Source organism: Pelodiscus sinensis, chromosome 7 (genome assembly GCF_049634645.1).
Source record: "Pelodiscus sinensis isolate JC-2024 chromosome 7, ASM4963464v1, whole genome shotgun sequence".
Lineage (NCBI taxonomy): Eukaryota > Metazoa > Chordata > Testudines > Trionychidae > Pelodiscus > Pelodiscus sinensis.
Genome location: NC_134717.1, coordinates 46583356 through 46603748, shown reverse-complemented (window position 1 = coordinate 46603748; position 20393 = coordinate 46583356). Strand labels below are relative to the sequence as shown.

General features: G+C 38.7%; 1 protein-coding gene across 1 annotated transcript in view; it reads left to right on the top strand.

Moving 5' to 3' along the window:
• Positions 1-20393, top strand: part of TTN (titin) — a 326433-nt gene that overhangs the window by 220510 nt on the left and 85530 nt on the right. The window contains exons 199-229 of the mRNA XM_075934411.1: positions 467-733; positions 832-971; positions 1857-1983; positions 3079-3221; positions 5781-5904; positions 6474-6740; positions 6904-7001; positions 7137-7305; positions 7402-7668; positions 7772-8038; positions 8130-8408; positions 8510-8918; positions 9036-9160; positions 9252-9518; positions 10809-11078; positions 11337-11639; positions 11752-12054; positions 12619-12806; positions 12901-13015; positions 13569-13853; positions 14070-14221; positions 14360-14507; positions 14628-14805; positions 14903-15024; positions 15123-15410; positions 15509-15805; positions 15911-16097; positions 17934-18049; positions 18145-18444; positions 18874-19173; positions 19262-19367. Of these exons, the coding sequence (XP_075790526.1) occupies positions 467-733; positions 832-971; positions 1857-1983; positions 3079-3221; positions 5781-5904; positions 6474-6740; positions 6904-7001; positions 7137-7305; positions 7402-7668; positions 7772-8038; positions 8130-8408; positions 8510-8918; positions 9036-9160; positions 9252-9518; positions 10809-11078; positions 11337-11639; positions 11752-12054; positions 12619-12806; positions 12901-13015; positions 13569-13853; positions 14070-14221; positions 14360-14507; positions 14628-14805; positions 14903-15024; positions 15123-15410; positions 15509-15805; positions 15911-16097; positions 17934-18049; positions 18145-18444; positions 18874-19173; positions 19262-19367 (6607 nt within the window). The remainder of the gene's footprint in view (positions 1-466; positions 734-831; positions 972-1856; positions 1984-3078; positions 3222-5780; positions 5905-6473; positions 6741-6903; positions 7002-7136; positions 7306-7401; positions 7669-7771; positions 8039-8129; positions 8409-8509; positions 8919-9035; positions 9161-9251; positions 9519-10808; positions 11079-11336; positions 11640-11751; positions 12055-12618; positions 12807-12900; positions 13016-13568; positions 13854-14069; positions 14222-14359; positions 14508-14627; positions 14806-14902; positions 15025-15122; positions 15411-15508; positions 15806-15910; positions 16098-17933; positions 18050-18144; positions 18445-18873; positions 19174-19261; positions 19368-20393) is intronic.

Genomic DNA, 20393 nt, shown 5'->3' with positions numbered 1-20393 from the left:
GGTTATAAAGATAATAATTATTATTTTTAAACTTCCCAGAACTGTTGTAAGGATTTGTTAATTATTAAATGTACAGAGCTTTGGAGCTGTGAAGCATGGTAAAAAATTACATATTCTTTGGAGAGCCAGCACAATATTTTCCAGTGAAATTAGCACTTATTACTCTGAATATATGTCTTCCTGTGCTATTTTTGATTAGCTGTACTAATTGGTTTTTGCTGGCTTTTGTAATCAATCCACCACATCCAGCATATATATAGATCAAAACGTAGGAATAGTCAGAAAAATAGCCACATTATAAATCTTATCATTCCTCTACTCAGGCACTTGACAAGAATAAAAAGCTTTACGAATATGCCTTATGTATACTGCATGGCCTTAGATGGTACAAACTTTTATAAAAAGGATTAATTGTGCTTGTAAAACAATTGAAACTGTCATATCTTATCTCAACTTGTACTTGAAGAGGGAGATCCTTACTTCACTGCAAAGCTTCAGGATTACACTGCAGTAGAGAAAGATGAAGTGATTTTACAATGTGAAATTAGCAAAGCAGATGCTCCTGTGAAATGGTTGAAAGATGGCAAAGAAATAATTCCATCAAAAAATGTTGTCATCAAGGCTGATGGCAAAAAGAGAATCCTAATCCTCAAGAAGGCATTGAAGAAAGACATTGGATCATACACCTGTGATTGTGGTACTGACCAAACCTCTGCCAAACTCAACATTGAAGGTAGGGTGGTTTTGTCAGTGCCTCTCTGGTGCTCTTCTTTTGAATTTCTTTTGGAGGCTAGTGACATCAAATGTTCCCTTATTTTTCTCACCCCTCAGAGCGGGATATTAAGATTGTGCGCCACCTGTACAGTGTGGAGGTAATTGAGACAGAGACTGCCCGCTTTGATACTGAAATCTCTGAGGAAGATGTCCATGCCAGCTGGAAACTAAAAGGAGAAACTCTGAACCAATCACCTGTAAGCATAATGCTGATCAAGCTCAGACTTCTGTGTGACTAGAGACTCATAACAACCCTGGGATACAGAAATATAGTTCAGATCTTTTAACTTGCATTCTAACTTTTGAGATTTTAGTGCAGTTGATTCACATTTTTTTTAATTTTTCTTCACAGCCACGAGGGCTAGAATCTTACTTTGTTAAAACAAAACTGAGGCAAAGAGTCTTTCATATTTGCATGACTCTTGCTGGTTTAAAAGCACTAAATATTGAGAGACTCACTACCAGTATTGTGCAGCCAAATACTAAGAGGTCACCTAAGACTGACAACACTGACACAGTCCTGATGTAAATAATAAGCAATAGGAAACATACAATATTTGCATTTTTGTGTGTGTGAAAGAGAGAAATGAGAATTATCTTTAGTAATGAGACTATTGATATGTTCATTAGCATTGTCAGAAACCTGCTAGTCCTAGTGTATAATCCAGTTTCTTCAGTATAGCTAGGTTCTTCCCAGCATCCCACTATATCAGTGCATTGTTCTTGAATCAATTTATATCTTCAGTAGAGTTAACAGAAATAGCCCTAATGTTGATTTATGAACAACGAGCAGTCCCGTGGCACCTTAGAGACTAACAAATTTATGAGCAAGCACCTCTTTTCTATTGTGGGCTATATTGGTCAGTTTATTAGCAGTTCAGATTTCAAAAATATATCTTGACTAGACATTATAGATGTTTTAGAAATAATATAGAAAGTTCTTAGCAAGGCTATATATATCTCTGAAAAATATTCCCTAGGTGAGTGTTTTAGAGATATCTTTTGCGTGTCCACAAAAATTCTATAAACACAACTTACTAGTTCTATACTTCTTGTTTGTTGGTTTGTTTTTCTTCCTGAAGGAGTGTGAAATTAAGGAGGAAGGCAAAAAGCACTTTCTCGTATTGTACAATGTACGTTTGGACCAAGCTGGTGGAGTGGATTTCCAAGCAGCAAATGCCAAATCCAGTGCTCACCTTCGAGTGAAACGTAAGTACAGGCAGTCCCCGGGTTACATGGATCCGACTTACATCGAATCCCTACTTACAAACGGGGTGAGGCAACCCTGCACTAGCTGCTTCCCCCCAGCAGACCAGGGAGACGCGAAACTAGCGCCCCCCCACCCCCACCAGACCAGGGAGACGCAGAGCGGCTTTTCTCAGCAGACACCTCAGCTTGAGAATAAAGGACTGAGGGAAGTGAGGTGTGGGAGAATAAAACTGAACTCTGGAGAAATGTTTGGCTAGAGTTTCCCCTACAATATGTACCAGTTCCGACTTACATACAAATTCAACTTAAGAACAAACCTACAGTCCCTATCTTGTATGTAACCCGGGGACTGCCTGTATATTACCAGTAAATGAATGATCGATACAGTTAATGCTAAGTCTTTAAAACAAGAACTAAATTCAAATTAAAGTAGCTAATTCATTACGTCCCACAGACAGTTGTTTGGAATGGGTTGGTAAATTACTAAACTGTACGACACCCACATTCACTCCTTGAAGTCAGAGTGGTTCTAATGTTCTAGAGACACCAATGAACTTGATCCCTGTTAGTTTAAGATTTTTTAAAATAATGTTTATAATTACTGCTTATTGGAGCATGAGAAAAAGGACATTGACTTCAAGGCTCCTGGGTAGTCTTGCATCATCAGTTGTTATGGAACTGAAGTATCACAACTGAACATTTGTGGAAAAAATGAAGAGCTTAATGGACGGGGCAGATCACATGGTTGGAGATCACTTGTCTCTCCCTCCAATCCTAGCACTTGCAATTTCGAAAGGCTCATGCCTTATCTAGCAAGAGGCCTGCAGGACTTGGCAGGGAGACAGATGCACTGCAACATTCCTGCTGACCTTGTTCATTTTGAAGAAACAGGCTCTGCAAATAGGGAATCTCCAGTGCCCAACCCTCCCCCTTAAAAGCCCCAAGTGGCCCCCCTCTAGTTAAGGAATTTAAATAGCTTTGCATTGCCATGTCTCTCTCTCTTGGGAGAAGCCACCATAGAGATTAGTGGGTAGGACAGCAGCCTTTTCTTGATGGAAGTGACTAATGTGAAGATGATTTCTCCCCCTCAACAAGCACGAGTAATTGGTCTGCTCAGGCCACTCAAGGATGTAACAGTGACAGCTGGTGAAACAGCCACTTTTGAGTGTGAGCTCTCCTATGAGGGAATCACAGTGGAGTGGTTCTTGCATGGACAGAAACTGGAACCCAATGATAAGGTAAAGAAACTTCTTGCCACCGGCTTTCTTCCACTCCTAAGTTTCCCCTTTCTTCTTTTCCTCTCCTTCCCTCCCCTCTCTCCTTTATGTCTTATCTCCCTCTTCCCAGCAGTAGAAGCACGAAGACACAGGAATGTGCTGCTATTTTTGGTTATAGAGAGTTCTGACTTACACATACATTTGCATTTTTCTGTAAATAAAGCAGATCTGAAATAGCATGTGTACTTATTATACAAAGAAAAGTTAAAAGGTCTCAGAATATTAGCCACAAAAGTAGAGCTTTTTGTTCCTGAATTGTTGGGAATCACAGCCACAAGGTATATGAAATGGTTCCCCCTAAGGTGTGTTGCAGTTTGAATGAGTTTTATGAATAAATGAAGTTCCTGATTCTTTCCTCTGAATGCAGAGCTGTGGTCCAGTTCTGCATATATGGGGATTAAGACGATTGAAATTCCATTTCAGGAATTTGACCAGGCTTTCCAGATAATTTTCTAGACAGGTTTGCTTGACAAGCATTTCTCACTAGCTATTTTTAACCCTTCTTCAAGTGCTGGCTCTTAGCTCTGAGATTTGAGCTGCCTGGAATGTAGTTAATTGAATATTTGAAGTTTGCCAACAGCAGCAAATGTATGATAAAAATATAAAATACATGTTATGATGTTTAAGATGCACTTATTCAGATACATTCTTTTTTCAAATACTTATTTTTAAGTGTTGCAACTTCAGATCTCTAATTAAACAGAGCAGCTCTATAGAAAAGCACAAGTAAATATGCAAGGAATTATACAAGTTAATGAAATTTCAGTATTTGTAGGAATGCTGGTAGTGCTTCTTTAATGCAAATTGAAGTTTAAATTTTTACGGTAGCTTTTTCATGTATTGAAAAAAGAGTCTTGTTTTGAGTGAGATCTTCCTGGGTTTTACTTAGTTTAGTTAGAATTGTAATTCTTATTGATATACTTAAAAGTCTGCGAACAGTATTGAAATTCTGCCAATTACAGATTTAATAAACCAAGATAAAATTGACTTTCAAATATTGAAATCAAAATGTGCAAGGCTGTTATTCAATGAAGTAGATTAATCATTATTACTGACTTACATAATATAGTAGGAGATACTGATGCTTCAGTATTAAACATTCATGGATGTCATCTGATTCTCCATTTGGGTCACCATATGACTCATTTCAACTACTTAGTGAGATTTCATACCTTAATTCTGATTTTCCCTATGGGCTTCAGCAAAAGATTTGGTTACTCAGGAATATATGTTCAGGCACTGCATGTTAATGTGTTATGAACCACTTATTCCACAATAATCTCTTTAAACACTGTTACATTGTTTCCATGAGTCAAGATGACTTTACAAGAAAATTGGATTTGAGGTTCGACTATTCTTTATCTTAAACTCTCTTGGTCAAGCCAATTTATTACTTCATTTGAACTTCTTTCAGCTAAATGTTTCAAGCATATAAATTTTTGGGAGGAATGTAATGAGTATGCTCAGAAATGACTCCATCTCCTCTGTTTTCCTTCTCAATTTAGACTTCCAGTTTGCCTTCACTTTACCACTGTGTGGTTTGACTTTATACTTTCCTACATATAATTAAAACTAATTCTTTAGGAGATACTTCATGAACCTCACTCTGTCAGTGGACCCTTTTGTGTGGTTATAATGCTGCTGGATCCACTCCTAGAGTACAGGAAGAGCTAAGAGTAGTGTGCTATAACAAATAATTCAAGAGCAGATACAGAATTGGACCATCATAGAGCACTCTCTTCACGACGGGTCCTTAGTTACAAAAATGTAACTGTAATGTTTTACGGTGCATAAAATGTGCTTATAAGAAGAGTTTCAGTTCTTGCTTCTCCTATCGCTCTTACTTCAGACATAGTCACAAAGAATACCCACTTTCCACGATAAATCTATCATCACTGCCCATATTTACTTTAGCATTTATAAGCACCAAATCAAAATAAACTTGGTCTCAAGTAAACACAAAGGAAAATAAATATATTGATTTCTTTATTCCCAATTAGGTCATTAATCTATTTTAAACACACACACTGTGTGTGAAAATGGACATATACTTTTAAAATTATTAGCTATGTGATGTAATTTCTTTAGATTTTGACATATACTTCCTATCATTTGAACATGTGAGAGAAACTAAATACCAGTGCCGGTGTAGATAAGAGGAAAATCTGTCTGTCTGTCTATCTATAACTCAAAAATCTTGGGAGTAATCTGGATACATCATAAAAACAACGAGCAGTCCTGTGGCACCTTAGAGACTAACAAATATATTATATCATGAGCTTTCATGGGTAAAACCCACTTCATCAGATAAGTTGCTCACTGTGTATAAAGCTACAGACTAACACGGCTGCCACTCTGACACTAGATACATCATGTATAGATAGGAGGAAATTGCCCAAAATATGTACCAAAATGAGCAATAATGAAAACCAAATAATAATAACTGAGATAAGTGATATTGAGTGGAAGATCATCATATATATAGTATGGATACTTACAAAATATTTTTTCTTTAATTAGGTTGTCACACGTGCTGAAGGAAGAGTACACACGCTTACTCTTAGAGATGTCAAGTTAACAGATGCTGGAGAAGTGTCATTGACTGCTAAGGATTTCAAAACACAAGCAAATCTTTTTGTAAAAGGTAAGCCAGTTATCATAATTATATCTGTCTAGTGATTATTAGTCCTCATGCAGCAGGAAGTAAATGAACACTATATTAAACTGGATAGATCATACCTAGAATACTGCATAAACTTCTAGTTATCTCAATATTAGGAAAGAGTTGGCAAACTGAAGCAAACTCAGAGAACAGACACAAAAACTATTGCAGTGGTTGAAGGGAATGACTTATAAGAAAAGATTAAAATTACAATACATATATACAGCTTAGCTAAACAAATAAAGATTTGATAATGATTTACAAGGATACAAGAAAATTGTTTATCCTCATCTGTGTGCTTACAATTGTAATAGACTAAAACTAAAGACATGAAAATTTAAAATGAATATAGTGAAGGTCTTTCCAACAGCACAGTCTTTTAGTCTTGCGGATTATTGTGTCAATGGAAATTATAGGAGCCCATCACATGAGAGTAATTTAAAGGTGGATTAGACAGAGCACCTAGGAATGTATTGTATTGAATAATCCTGTATTGATATTTGGGCTAAAGTTATGATCTTCTCTGTCTTTAATTTCTGTGCTTCTTTTAGAACCTCCAGTTGAATTTACTAAACCACTTGAGGACCAGACAGTAGAGGAAGAAGCCACAGCCGTACTGGAGTGTGAAGTATCCAGAGAGAATGCAAAGGTGAAATGGTTCAAGGATGGACAGGAAATTCACAAAACAAAGAAGCATGATATCATTGCCGAGGGTCGGGTCAGAAAACTCATTATTCATGGCTGCACATTAGATGATGCTAGAACATATACCTGTGATGCTAAGGATTTCAAGACTTCCTGCTTCCTGAATGTGGAACGTAAGTCATTGTATAATTTAACCTCTTTGTTGCTATTAATATTATTATTAATAATGCTATCAGCTATAATGATTTGCATAACTATGATTATTCTCAGCTTTGAGATATATATGTATGTATGTGTGTATATATATATTTATACGTATGTATTTTTTTCTGATAGCTCTTCGTGTTGACTTTACAAAGCCCCTTACTGACCTTGAAGTTAAAGAAAAAGAGATTGCTCGGTTTGAATGTGAAATTTCCCGCCCGAATGTCAAGGTCTGTAATATCATGTTTTTTCTATCTAAACAACCTCAATCTGGCATCATTACAAAATAACACAATGCTAAGACTGATGATGCAACATATTAAAATTAATAGCAGTGTTACGGTATCAATTTTCTTTAATAATAGGTACGGTGGTTTAAGGATGGCGTTGAAATAAGAAAAGGCAAAAAGTATGACATAATCTCCAAAGGTGCCCAGCGTATTCTTGTGATCAACAAATGTTTATTTGAAGATGAAGCAGAATATGCATGTGAAGCAAAAACAGCTAGAACTTCAGGCATCCTAACAGTTATAGGTAAAACTAAATCTACTCTTAAATATACTGAATATGAAAGGCAAACAATAGCTTGATCATGATTTTAATCAAATGTTTCTAAATTTCTTAATATAGAGGAAGAAGCTGTTTTCACCAAAAATCTTCCCAATATTGAAGTAAATGAAACTGAAACTGTGAAATTCATTTGTGAAGTCTCTAAGCCCGGTGCTGAAGTAACTTGGTTTAAAGGAGATAAAGAATTACCAGAAGTTGGTAGATATGAACAGATCGCTGATGGCCGAAAGAGAATTCTCATAATTCGTAATGCCCGTCTTGATGACGCTGGAGAATACAACTGTAGGCTTCCAAGTACTCGCTCAACTGGAAAACTCAAAGTACATGGTAAGAGAATTACTGTCATAGAAACATCAGATAGATACAGATATGCAATTTTCCTTTCTTTCTTTATACTGAAAAAAAATCTGTTCAACATTTATTTTTACAGAACTTGCAGCAGAATTTATTACTAAACCACAAAATGTTGAAGTACTGGAAGGACAAAAAGCTGAATTTGTCTGCTCAATATCCAAAGATACCTTTGAAGTACAGTGGCTGAGGGGTAATAAGGAACTTGAGGCTGGGGATAAGTATGACATCATTTCAGATGGCAAAAAGAGATTTCTCATCATTAAGGACTCTATTTTAGAAGATGAAGGAAAGTATTCTGTCATGGTTAGTGGAATCAAAGCAACAGCACACTTGAAAGTGATTGGTAAGCTTTGTTCATTTTACTAATGCGTCTGTGCATATTTTGTTTTATTCTTTTAGAGGATGAAAGATGTGATTTTTTTTCTCAATTTCAGAAAAACTCAGGATTATAACTCCACTAAAAGATCAAGTAATCAAAGAGGGAGAAGAACTTGTTTTTAACTGTGAGGTTAATACAGAAGGTGCCAAAGCTAAATGGTATAAAAATGAGGAGCCAATATTCGACAGTCCAAAATCTATCATGGTCCAAAAGGATTTAGTTTACACACTCAGAATCAGAGATGCACACTTTGCAGATCAAGCCACCTATACAGTCTCTCTATCAAATGCCAGAGGGGAACATGTCAAGAGCTCTGCTACGTTAACAGTACATGGTAAGTAACTTGCATTTTAAAATGACAGACATTTAATCATGTCAAATGCTGATTTAAATAAGAATGCAAATGAACCATACTTAATTTTTTCGTTTTAACAGAGGAGGATCTCAAAATTGTTGTCCCTCTTGAAGATATTGAGACAATGGAGAAGAAATCTGTCACATTCTGGTGCAAAGTCAATCGCCTCAATGTAACCCTTCAGTGGACAAAGAATGGCGAGGAAGTTACACTTGACAGACGCATTCTGTACAAAGTTGACAAATACAAACACTCGCTTATCATTAAAGACTGTGGGTTTATAGACGAAGGTGAATACACTGTCACTGCTGGACAAGACAAATCTGTTGCAGAGCTCATCATCACAGAGGCACCTGCAGACTTCATTGAGCACCTTCGTGACCAGACTGTCACTGAATTTGATGATGCTGTCTTTACCTGCCAGCTTTCCAAAGAGAAAGCAAGTGTAAAATGGTATAGAAATGGACGAGAAATCAGAGAAGGCAAAAAGTATGCACATTTTATCACATTTCTCTTATGAAACTTCAAAACACATTTGATGTATTTTGGTATTTGTTCTGTGCTTTAATTCACTTTTTTAACTGACTATCCCTTATCTCCATAAAGGTATCTGTTTGAGAAGGATGGAAATTTACACAGATTAATTATAAAAGACTGTAGACTAGAGGATGAATGTGAATATTCCTGTGGCGTAGATGACAGGAAATCTAGGGCAAGACTTTTTGTTGAAGGTAAGTGCAAAATTAAAAAGGAGCTTCTGCCAGTTCTTAGCAATCAGAAGAAAGATTAAACATTATTCAAATTAACGGGCGTTTATTTCAGAAATCCCTATTGAGATCATCCGACCACCACAAGATATTTATGAAGCTCCTGGCTCTGATGTCATCTTCATGGCAGAGTTAAATAAAGATGGCGTGGAAGTCAAGTGGTTAAGAAATAACATGATTATAGTCCAGGGTGACAAACATCAGATGATGAGTGAAGGAAAGGTCCATAGACTGCAGGTGTGCGAGATAAAGCCTCGTGACCAAGGCGAATACAGATTTATTGCCAAAGATAAAGAAGCTAGAGCTAAACTTGAATTGGCTGGTAAGACATCTCCTTCATCATATTTATCTTATAAAATCTGAGATTAGCGAATAAAGATATTTTCACTACAGGTTGAACCTCTCTAGTCTGGCACCCTCGGGATCTGACTGGTGCCGAACCAGAGAATTTTCTGAACCACAGGAGGTCAATGTTGTCTTTCAGCATTACTAACACTCCCACTGCTGACTGGGCTCTTACAAGACACGTAGGGGTAAATTAGAGCTAACTAACAGCACAGAACACTGAGAGCCAGGACTGGCGGCTGTAAGCAAACTTTATGGAAACATTGGAAACTTGGCCACACCCATGTTAAGCAGACATCTGGCTAACTAAAATCTTGCCAGACCATGGATGTTCTCAGACCAGAGAATGACAGACTAAAAAGATTCAACCTGTTGTTTATGTAACATTTCATATACCTTTTCAGAATGTTGGATTAGAATGTATAGAAAAGGGGAGACTATCTGGAATCTCAGTCAGCTACTTCTCCATGAACACTGGAATTATAATTAATTCAAAAAAGGAAATTGCCAAACTGAAGTATCTATTTGTTTATGAAAAATATACCTTTTTTTCCCAAAGGAAAGAGAAAGGTCATTTCAGTGGGATTACTCACTTGAGTAAAGTTACACATGAGCCCATTTGCAGCATCAGATCATGAAAGTGCATTGAGTTAATGTCCAATAGCAACTCCTTTCTCCCTCTTTGCACACATGCTTAGTATGGCCAAATGGACAGAGAACTGTACTGGGACTCACGAGCCCTGGTTCTATTCTAGGCTTTGTCACTGGTCTGTTAGATGACTTTGAGCAAGTCATTTCACAGCCGTATCAATTTCTCCAGCCTTGTAAAGTGTTTTGAGACACACACAAGAAAAATTCTGTATGAGAACTAGCTATTATTATTACTTTTGTGCATTTCAGGGTGCCATGCAAAAATGCATAGATCTTGCTTTGTGCCCTTTAAACTCCTCCTGCAATATTCCTCTGTAGTCGATATTGGGGAGCATCTGCTGTGATTTCTGTGTTTTGGTAAGCCAGATATAGGCAGAACAGTTTCTCCCTTGTACTCAGCCACGTCTTGGTCCTGTGCCCATTAAAATCAGCAATAAGTCTCCATTGAATTCAATGCAGGAGCAGGTGGCCAGCAACCCCATGAATATATTAATAGTTTGTTTCAAATTCATATGCCACTCCCATTGCTTTTTCTGAGTTAGAATCTGTAAGCAAGAAGTATATCAAATAGTTTTGAAAACATTAAATGCGCATTTGCCTCACTGGTCTTTTTTAGCTGCCCCAAGAATCAAGACTGGTGACCAGAACCTTGTGGTTGATGTTGGGAAACCTTTGACCATGATTGTTCCATATGATGCCTACCCAAAAGCAGAAGCTGAGTGGGTAAAAGATGAGGAGAGCCTGCCCACACAAACAGTTGATACAACAGCTGATAGCACTACCTTCAAAATTTTTGAAGCAAAGAAATCAGATAAAGGAAGATACAAGATTATACTTCAAAACAAACATGGCAAAGCTGAAGCACACATCAATGTAGATGTAATTGGTAAGCTCTTCATTTATTAAGACCTTGTCTGCTCTAGGTTTTTGTCTGTTTGCAGCTATTGCTATAATATAGCAGTTTAGCTATCTGGGACATGTAGAAAGAAAATGCCATCATTTGCAATGGTAGGGGCTTACCCTAGTTTCCAACAGGAATAAGCTAATCTCTACTATTCATAAGCGTTCCACTTACTCTTTTCTTGTAGATCGAAGTAAAAACAAAGGTGAGGTATACTAAAAATACTTTTCACATAAATTTCAGATGTTCCTGGTCCTGTTAGAAACTTAGAAGTCACTGAAACATATGATGGTGAGGTTAGCCTGGCCTGGGAGGAACCGGAAAGTGATGGTGGAAGCAAAATCATTGGCTATGTCGTAGAAAGACGTGATGTCAAACGTAAAACATGGATTTTGGCCACTGACCATGCTGAAAGTTGTGAATATACAGTTACTGGACTTCAGAGGGGAGGAGTTGAGTACCTCTTCCGAGTAAGGGCCAAAAACAGAGTGGGCACTGGAGAACCAGTGGAAACAGACACACCTGTTGAAGCAAAGAGCAAATTTGGTAAGCCACAATTATAAAAAAACCTCAAAATAATGTTTTTAGTTAGTTTCTGTATCTTTCTTCCCAACATACATTATTGTTTTTCTCCCTTCCTCAATAAAATAACATACAGATGTTCCAGGTCCTCCTCTGAATGTAGAAGTTATTGATGTGAACAGATTTGGTGCTTCACTTACCTGGGAGCCACCAGAATATGATGGAGGCTCTCCCATTACTGGCTATATTGTTGAATTGCGTGACAAAGGTTCAATCAGGTGGGAACCTGCCATGACCACTGGAGCACATGAATTAGGTGTTACCATGACCGATGTTGTGGAAAACAAAGAATACTACTTCAGAATCAGAGCACAAAATCAGATTGGAGTTGGTAAACCAAGTGCTGCTACTCGAGCTGTTAAAATTATGGATCCAATTGGTGAGTATGAAAGTATTGGTAGTACCTGTACTGACTGTTTTATAATATAAAGAAATTATGATCATTCATACAGTGTGTATGTGGGAAAGACAAGGCGTGGATTAAATTTGTGAGGAGAATGTAGTGTAAGCTCAGTTAGCTCTTCCTATTTTTCCTTTTTTGAATACACCAGAAATATTTTGTGATCATTTGGTAAGTCTGCATTTCTCAAACTGTGGGTCCTGACCCCGTAGGGGCTTGCGAGCAACTTAGAGGGAGTCGCGAGCAACATAGAAGCAGGTCATGGTATCACAAAGTTTGAGAACCCCTGTGAAATAATCAGCTCTTAAGAATAACAACAGCAGAGCATTTTCCAAATAATTCTGCTCTGAAATTAGGAATCTCACTCACTCACACACACACACACACACACACACACACACACACACACACACATATATATGCCTATAAGGAAGGCTTTAAATAATATTTAGGTATCAATGCACCGTATAGTTCAACTTATATAGAGTAACACCAAATTTCCTTTTTCAGTTGATAATATTTAAGTTCTTCAACTTCTTTCAGAAAAACCAAGTCCTCCCATTAACCTCAGTCATTCAGACCAAACTAAGTCATCTGTGCAGCTTACATGGGAGCCTCCTCTGAAAGATGGAGGAAGTCCAATAATGGGTTATATTATTGAAAGGCGAGAAGAGGGAACAGACAACTGGATCCGCTGTAACCCAAGACTTGTCCCTAATCTGACTTATAAAGTAAGGTGGTTCTTTCTCAAATGAAATATTCAGCATGTGTTCATAATATTTAATATGATTTTTAATTTGCAAATGGTTATTTGTTCCTTTTTAGGTAACTGGGCTGAAACCAGGAGCCAGTTATTACTACAGAGTCTCTGCAGAAAATGCAGCTGGTGTATCAGATCCAGCTGAGGCTATTGGGCCACTGACTGCAGATGATACATATGGTAAGCTGTTTTCTTTTAGTTTTAATAGTTATTCTGTTAAGACATAAAGTTGCATCTATTCCAGTGGCAGCTATCAGTACTAAAATCAGGATGCTACTATGCAATGTGCTTCATCAGACATATCTGAGTACCAAAGGTTAGGCCTGACTCAGTGAAATCCTCGGCCAATTCTTTGCTACAACCATCTCTGGAGGTGGGCTAACTCTGCTGTAGGGTTACAGTACAGTTGAACAACAGGATAAGCCGCAATCCTGAGAAAGGAAGATGGCCTTTAAATTAACTACTTACCGAGCGAGGCCTAAAACTTTTAAAAATACATTTAAACTACTAATGGAAGTTAACTAAACAGTAGCAGTTGGGAAGTTTATCTTAAAGGATGCTAAAGAGCACACTAGTACAGAGAAGGCAGGAGTTAGCTGCTGCTGCTGGGCCCAGATGGCTCCTACCTGGCTGCTGGAAGTGGAGTCAGGTAGAGCCTGCTAACTGCAGTATCATTAACAACAACGTAAAAATCAAAAAGGTCTGAAAGTATCCAATTTTTCCCCTTTTCCAGTTGGACCTACAATGGACTTAAGTGCATTTAAAGATGGACTGGAAGTTATCGTCCCAGAGCCACTCAAGATCCGTGTTCCAATCACAGGCTACCCTGTGCCAACTGCAACGTGGTCTGTTGGTGACAAAATTTTAGAAAAGGGTGATCGTGTGAAAATAGAGACATCTGCAGCCTTTGCAGAACTTATTATTTCTCCAAGTGAACGTCCAGACAAAGGCATTTATACCTTGAAATTAGAAAACCCTGTGTCATCCGTTTCAGGAGAAATTGATGTTAATGTCATTGGTAAGCAGGCAAAAGCCTCCTTTTGGGTATTTAAATTATAACAATAACTTTTAATCAATATCTTGCAAAATCTTAAGATAGTTATACTATGAGAAACCATGTATTATCACAGGGGAGTGTCTTAAGTAGCCAACATCTTGCAATAAATAGATGCCATAGAAACCATGGTAAATTATTGATGGAAGGACAAATTAACACAATATCTGTCACTTCCAGCTCGCCCAAGTGCACCAAGAGAACTAAAAGTGATAGACATGAGCAGGAACACAGTGCAATTGACATGGGAACCACCAGAAAATGATGGAGGAAGTCCAGTGACTGGCTATCTTATTGAAAAACGTGATATAAGCCGGAAAACATGGACCAAAGTAAGTTTTTTGTTTTGTTTTTGTGATTACACTTAGTTGTCACTTCCTATAATTGTTTCCATTTGTACTGCAGAAGTTTGGTCATTTGCTATTTGGGAAGGAATTCTAGAAATAAATTAGAGCATTTCTTTTTCTCAGGTTCTGGATAATGTTGTTGACCAAGACTTCACTGTACCCGATCTCATCCAAGGAAAAGAATATTTGTTCAGAGTTTCAGCACGTAATAAATGTGGACCAGGAGAGCCTGCATATATTGATGAACCTATAAATATGTCAGCACCAACAAGTAAGTACTCATCTTTATGTTTCTACCATTTTATTGCCTTCGCTTTTATATAATATTCGGGGGGGAAAATCTGTCTCTCAGAATGGTTTCTAAGATCCTATATATCTTTCATTTTCATAGCGGTGCCTGATCCACCAGAGAATGTTAAATGGAGAGACCCAACATCTAAAAGCATCTTCCTATCATGGGATCCACCTAAGTATGATGGTGGATCACGCATCAAGGGTTATCTGGTAGAAAAATGCCAACGTGGTACTGACAAGTGGGAGCCCTGTGGTGAGCCTGTTGCTGAAACAAAGTAAGCATTTTACGTTCCAGAATCAGAGGGAATGTCATTTTAATTAACTAAAATATTCAGCTCTTGCCATTTTAAATATTGGTTTTATAACTGACAGAATGGAAGTACCAAAACTTAAAGAAGGTGAATGGTACTCATACCGGGTTAAGGCTTTGAATAAACATGGAGCAAGCAAACCAAGCAAGCCAACAGATGAGATCCAGGCTGTGGATACAAAGGGTAATTCTTTAAATAAATGAATTAAATCCATTATATTTTTTCTAATATTCTTCATAACACTGTTTTTATAACAATATTTTGATTTTCTCTTGAATCAGAGGCCCCAGAAATTTTCCTAGATGTGAAACTTCTGGCTGGACTGACTGTGAAAGCTGGAACTAAAATTGAGCTACCAGCTACAGTAAAAGGAAGGCCTGAGCCTCGAATTACTTGGACCAAGGCTGATAAAATTCTGAGACCTGACGATAGAATTAAGATTGAAACCAAACCCAACCATTCCACAGTCATCATTGCAGACAGCAAGAGAAGTGACAGTGGCACCTATATTATTGAAGCTGTAAATTCCAGTGGGCGTGCTACTGCTGTTGTTGAAGTTAATGTTTTAGGTATATTATATTTATCAAATTTATTTTAAATCAACATAAATGAAGCCAACCATATAAGCACCAGAGATGTTATTAATATTCATCTGTGTCATCTATAGATAAGCCCGGACCACCCGCTGCATTTGATATATCAGATATTACAAATGAATCCTGTTTCCTGACATGGAATCCTCCTCGAGACGATGGCGGATCTAAAATCACAAACTATGTTGTTGAGAGAAGAGCTACAGACAGTGAAGTCTGGCACAAGATGTCATCAACTATTAAGGGGACAAACTTCAAAGCGACAAACTTAATCTCTCAGAAAGAATACATCTTCCGAGTCAGTGCTGAAAACATGTATGGTGTTGGGGAGCCGGCTGTACATAGCCCCATCATTGCTAAATATTCATTTGGTAAGCTAACTAATTTGATGTTCAGTTTCTGGGCACTATTACAGAAAATGTATAAATGTACAAAAGTGGTTATATATTGAAATATATATTTATGAATTTGTATAGATCCACCAGGGCCTCCAACAGGTGTCACACCTTCTGAAGTCACTAAGGATTCTGTGACCTTAACATGGTGCGAACCAGATGAAGATGGCGGCAGTCCAATCACTGGTTATTGGGTTGAGAGATACGATCCTGATCACGACAAGTGGATAAGATGCAATAAGATACCAGTGAAAGATACAACATTCAAGTATGATACTATCAGTGTAGCTTTGTAAATGGTACCATAAATACAGATTAATGTAGCACTGACCTTTTCAACAAATATAATATTTTCTCGTTCTTTTTTTTTTTGCTGTCCTAAATGTAGAACAAACTAATATTGGATGGCATGCTTTCTCTTTCAATAACTAATTTTAATCAAGAATTCCTTTATGAAAGATGAAGACTCTTCTATTCTTTTTCTTGTTATGCCAAATGGAATACAGGCAGTCCCCGACTTACGTGGATCCGACTTACGTCGGATCCCTAGATACGAACGGGGTGAGGCAACTCCCGGCACATGCACAGCAGCATTCCCGGGGCTCGCTCACCTGGGTCCTAGGATCCTCCTCCTCCTCCGGCCGGCTCCGACTGGGGTCCCGGAGAGCTGCCGGGCAGAGGAAAAGTGCCTCCCCCTGCCAGCAACAGGCTGCCCCCTCCCCTGAGCAACAGGCTGCCGAACAGACAAAAGCAGCCCCTCCTCCCCCTATACATGCCGGGCTCCCGGAGCGCAGCAGCGTCCCCGGGGCTCGCTCACCTGGGTCCTAGAATCCACCTCCTCCTGCTCTTCGGCTGGCTCCAACTGGCCTCTGCCTGCAGCAGCTGGCCACAGGGACAGGGATCCCCCAGAGCTGCCGGGCAGAGGAAAAGTGCCTCCCCACGCCCGCTGCCCCCCCCCCCCGCAGCCTCGCATCCTGCACGCCTCCCCCTTCCCCCCTGCCAGCAACAGGCTGCCCCCTCCCCTGAGCAACAGGCTGCCGAACAGCAGACAAAAGCAGCCTCTCCGCTCCTCCTCCCCCTATACATGCTGGGCTCCCTGGGCAAAGACTCCACCAAAACAAACAAAGTGCTGGCCTCATTGTGTTAGCAAAAAAAGGACCCTCCTCCTAGAACCCTGGGTGGTGTGTGGAAATAAAGCTATTAGCTCAAAGCATGGTGCAGAGCTGTTTGGTATTTGATGAGTTACTCCTTTAGTCCTGAGTTTGTCACAGGGACAGAAATAGATGTGAAATCTTCTGAACAGGGGAACAGACAGCAAAACAAACATTAGAGGGGAGTTAACCTTTCCCTATGCTATCCAAAACTAAAAAAAATGTTTGGCTAGAGTTTCCCCTACAATATGTACCAGTTCCGACTTACATACAAATTCAACTTAAGAACAAACCTACAGTCCCTATCTTGTACGTAACCCGGGGACTGCCTGTAGTTACTTTCTCTAATGCATTGCTGAGTACCTGTGTGATTGCCCATCAGTTATTCTCAAAGTTGGAGCCATTTCCTTTACAGGAATCAGATCACACAGACATTCTGCAGCATTTGTATGTAGCTAACAATCTTCAAATCCAGGTAGCAAAAATATTGGGCAAGTCTCCAACATTAGTTTTCTGTACAAAAGTGTAATAATCTGCTGTTATCAAGAAGTACTGAAGAATAGCACATGCATGTGGACACAAAATTTGAAAGGCTATTGAACAAATGAGTTCCAGCCAAGAAGGAACACTAAAAGACAATAAAAATAGGATCTTTATACACATTAGGAGCAAGAGAAAGACAAAGGAAAGTGTAGGTTCTGTACTTAGCAGGGGGCTGGATTTGATGCCTCTCGATGTCCTTTTTAATCCTACATGCCTATGATTCTAGTGTCAGTATATCATTTAGTATCTTTAATCAATACCATTTAATATCACATATTTAACAGTAGCTAAGAATTTGGGGGATTTTATATATGTAGTAGTATAATGACTTTAAAAACACAATACTAAGCATGCATAAATACATGGGTTTGGTTTTATTGCTAAATATACATTTCATACCCAATTAACAGAGTTAAAGGTCTTATCAACAAGAAGAAGTACAAGTTCCGTGTCTTGGCAGAGAATCTTGCAGGACCTGGCAAACCAAGCAAAGAGACAGAGCCAGTCCTAGTGAAGGATCCCATTGGTATTTTGAACACACTTCTTTCATAATTTAATTTAACATAGAATACATTATTTCCTTGGTATTAAAGTCTATATTATTATTTAATTTGTGTCTAGATCCCCCATGGCCCCCTGGCAAGCCAACTGTGAAAGATGTTGCCAAAACATCATTATTCCTTCAGTGGACAAAGCCAGAACATGATGGAGGTGCAAAGATTGAGTCTTATGTCATTGAGTTACTAAAAACTGGAACAGATGAATGGGTAAGAGTGGCAGAAGGTGTCCCCTTGACTGAACATTTCCTCAAGGGACTTATGGAGAAACAAGAATACTCATTCCGCGTAAGAGCTGTGAACAAGGCTGGGGAGAGTGAGCCCAGTGAGCCCAGTGACCCTGTGTTATGCAAAGAGAGACTGCGTGAGTAGTATTTAAATTATATTATTCAAATACACATTTTACAGTTTTAAAATAAAAACTCAGTCTAAACTAGGCCTTCATGATTAGCCAACAAGTAAGCTTATAAATATTGAAATCTATCCTGTATCCAGTGTTCCTGTAAGATGTGCACTTGTGCAGCCACTCAGTAGTGATTCAAATGCTGCCCAGATGGTTAGCAAAGCATCCACAGCTAGGTTTTTGGTTTCTAATGGTGGTGCACATTCGCACATGCCTCAGTGCACATAAAAATGCATTCCACACATGGACGAAAAAGATTACAGGGAACATTACCTGCACCCTCTGTAAAAATGTAACTTTATAATAAGCCCAATATTATTTCATGTCTTCTGGACATCTGAGAGGAGAAACAGAAAAAAATTGTTTTTCTTTCTTTTACAATTTTTATAGACCCTCCTTCACCACCTCGATGGCTTGAGGTTATTAACATTACTAAGAACACTGCTGATCTTAAATGGACAGTACCAGAAAAAGATGGGGGTTCCCCAATTACCAACTACATTGTTGAAAAGAGAGATGTGAGACGGAAAGGCTGGCAAACAGTTGATACAACAGTAAAAGACATCAAATACACAGTGACTCCACTCACTGAAGGCTCTCTCTATGTGTTCCGTGTGGCTGCCGAAAATGCAGTGGGACAGAGTGACTATTGTGAAATTGAAGATTCAGTTCTCGCTAAAGACACCTTCAGTAAGTTTTCACATTTGCATGTTTAGTAGTTACTATAGACAAAGTTTTGGGACTTCTTTTCTCCTAAGATGGATATTTTGTTTTTTAGCTACTCCTGGACCTCCATATGCTCTTACAGTGGTTGAAGTGACCAAGAGACATGTTGACCTAAAATGGGAACCACCTAAGAATGATGGTGGCAGACCAATTCAAAGGTAAGATAATACAGATTTGTATAGCATTAGCAGCACAATAGGTGTGTAGATGTGTAGATATGCAGGAAGACAAGATTCTTTTCTCAAAACGCTTAAAATCTAGACAGACAAGGTATAAATGGAGAGAGAGGATGGAATCTCAAAGGGAAGGAGTCTGGTCATGTGTGTTAAGGCTATGAGTTCAAGAAGCAGGAGATCGTATATGACATAATTTGCTATTCAATAAATATTGAAGCATCAGGGTTATATGATGGAATCAAAGGAAATCACATTGTCTACATAATTCAGCAAGCTTTTAATGAAGCCAGAGCTATTACACTGCCTCTCCTAGAGCTGGAGGTAGCTCCAACCACCAAAATAACACTGTTGCGTTTTCTACTTCCCTCAGTTTCTCCCTTAAAACCTATACCCACATAGAGGGAAAGGGGGAGCCCATTACTCTCTTTTATATCAATCCATTCACCCTTATATCATCCAGTTTCTTGCTCCTAGACTATCCCAGTCTAATTTATGATTTCCCCTTTGAGTTATTTTCTCTTTCTACCTCTGGCTCCCTACATCCCTCCCTCTTCAAAGTTTCCCCTTGTCTGTCTCCCTCTTTCTGCACCTCCAGTTGGATTTTTTTTTCTGTCTGGCTGCCTCTGATGTCCCCCACATCTCTGGCTACCTACAATCACTTCCCTCCCTCTGGCAAGCTTCATCTATCTTAGGTGGAATTCCTATTGTTCAGAATTCTCCTGTAGAATACCAAGCTGGGCGACTTACAAATACCTTGAAGGACAGAACTAGAATTCAAACTAACCTTTGAGACACAGTTTACAGGCAACGGGGACATTGTTGGGAGAGCCTCCTTTTCAGGTCTGCAGCTCTCCTAATCTGGAGCATAAAGCAGTTGCTTAGGAGCGGGATCCCCAAACAGAGAGTCTCCCAACCATATTTGAGACTTAACAGCTTCGTGTGGTTAATATGTGAAGTTGATATTAGCTCTGCACATAATTCTGTCTGGTTTTGCTTTTTTTGTTTATT